This window comes from Tupaia chinensis, unplaced genomic scaffold, assembly GCF_000334495.1.
Source record: "Tupaia chinensis unplaced genomic scaffold, TupChi_1.0 Scaffold144174_1, whole genome shotgun sequence".
Classification (NCBI taxonomy): Eukaryota; Metazoa; Chordata; class Mammalia; order Scandentia; family Tupaiidae; genus Tupaia; species Tupaia belangeri.
In genome coordinates this window covers 29,474-30,255 of record NW_006204031.1, presented here as the reverse complement: position 1 = coordinate 30,255, position 782 = coordinate 29,474, and the positions used below count along the sequence as shown (strand labels likewise).

At 56.5% G+C, this 782-nt stretch overlaps 1 protein-coding gene across 1 annotated transcript in view; it reads left to right on the top strand.

The window, feature by feature from the left end:
• TBX4 (T-box transcription factor 4) overlaps positions 1-782 on the top strand; it is a 28,893-nt gene that overhangs the window by 22,458 nt on the left and 5,653 nt on the right. The window contains exon 6 of the mRNA XM_027767353.1: positions 516-604. Coding sequence (XP_027623154.1) covers positions 516-604 — 89 coding nt within the window. The remainder of the gene's footprint in view (positions 1-515; positions 605-782) is intronic.

Genomic DNA, 782 nt, shown 5'->3' with positions numbered 1-782 from the left:
AGGAAGTGAAGCCCGAGACATAGTCAGGGTGAGTAAGGCCTCCTGCAGGGACCTCAGAAGCCTGCCATGTCCCTCAGAGCTGTGAGCAGATCAAATAGTGAGCAGAGTAGACTAGACACAGGCTCCCCGCACACAGTGCCTACGGCCCCTGTCCTCAAGGGAATGGGCAAAGCTGGCAAGGGCAGAAACTGGGAGCATGACGCCCGCCAAGTGCTGTGTGTCAGGCCCTTTCCTTGTGTGTTTTCTTCTAGTGTATACACAGGGAAGATGTGGGCCTGCAGAGGGAGGGGGATGCGGAGAGGAGCAGGAGCAGAGTATCGAGAGCTAATAGAAAGAGTAAGAGCCAGGGACAAGCTGGAAGTGAAAGGCAAGGCCACGGAGGGCCAGTAGGCCCCCAGCGGGCTTAGGACTGGGGTGCGCAAATAACAGATCCTATCATGGTGGTTGAGGGGGTGCCAGAGACCAGCCCAGTCTTCTGTCCTCTCAGCAACTCTACATGTGTCCTCTCCTGACAGATCACACAGCTGAAAATTGAGAATAACCCTTTTGCCAAGGGATTCCGGGGGAGTGACGACAGTGACCTGCGTGTGGCCCGGCTCCAGAGGTGAGACTGCCCCGGCCAGCTGAGGCTGGGGCGGAAAGACTGGGGTCAGGCATGTGACCTGGGTGACCTTCAAAGCATCTTTACTCTCTTCCTGTCTCTCCGACTATCTTCTCCCCCCCACCCCCCTTCCGCAAAGAATATCCCGTGATTTCTAAAAGCATCATGAGGCAGAGGCTGG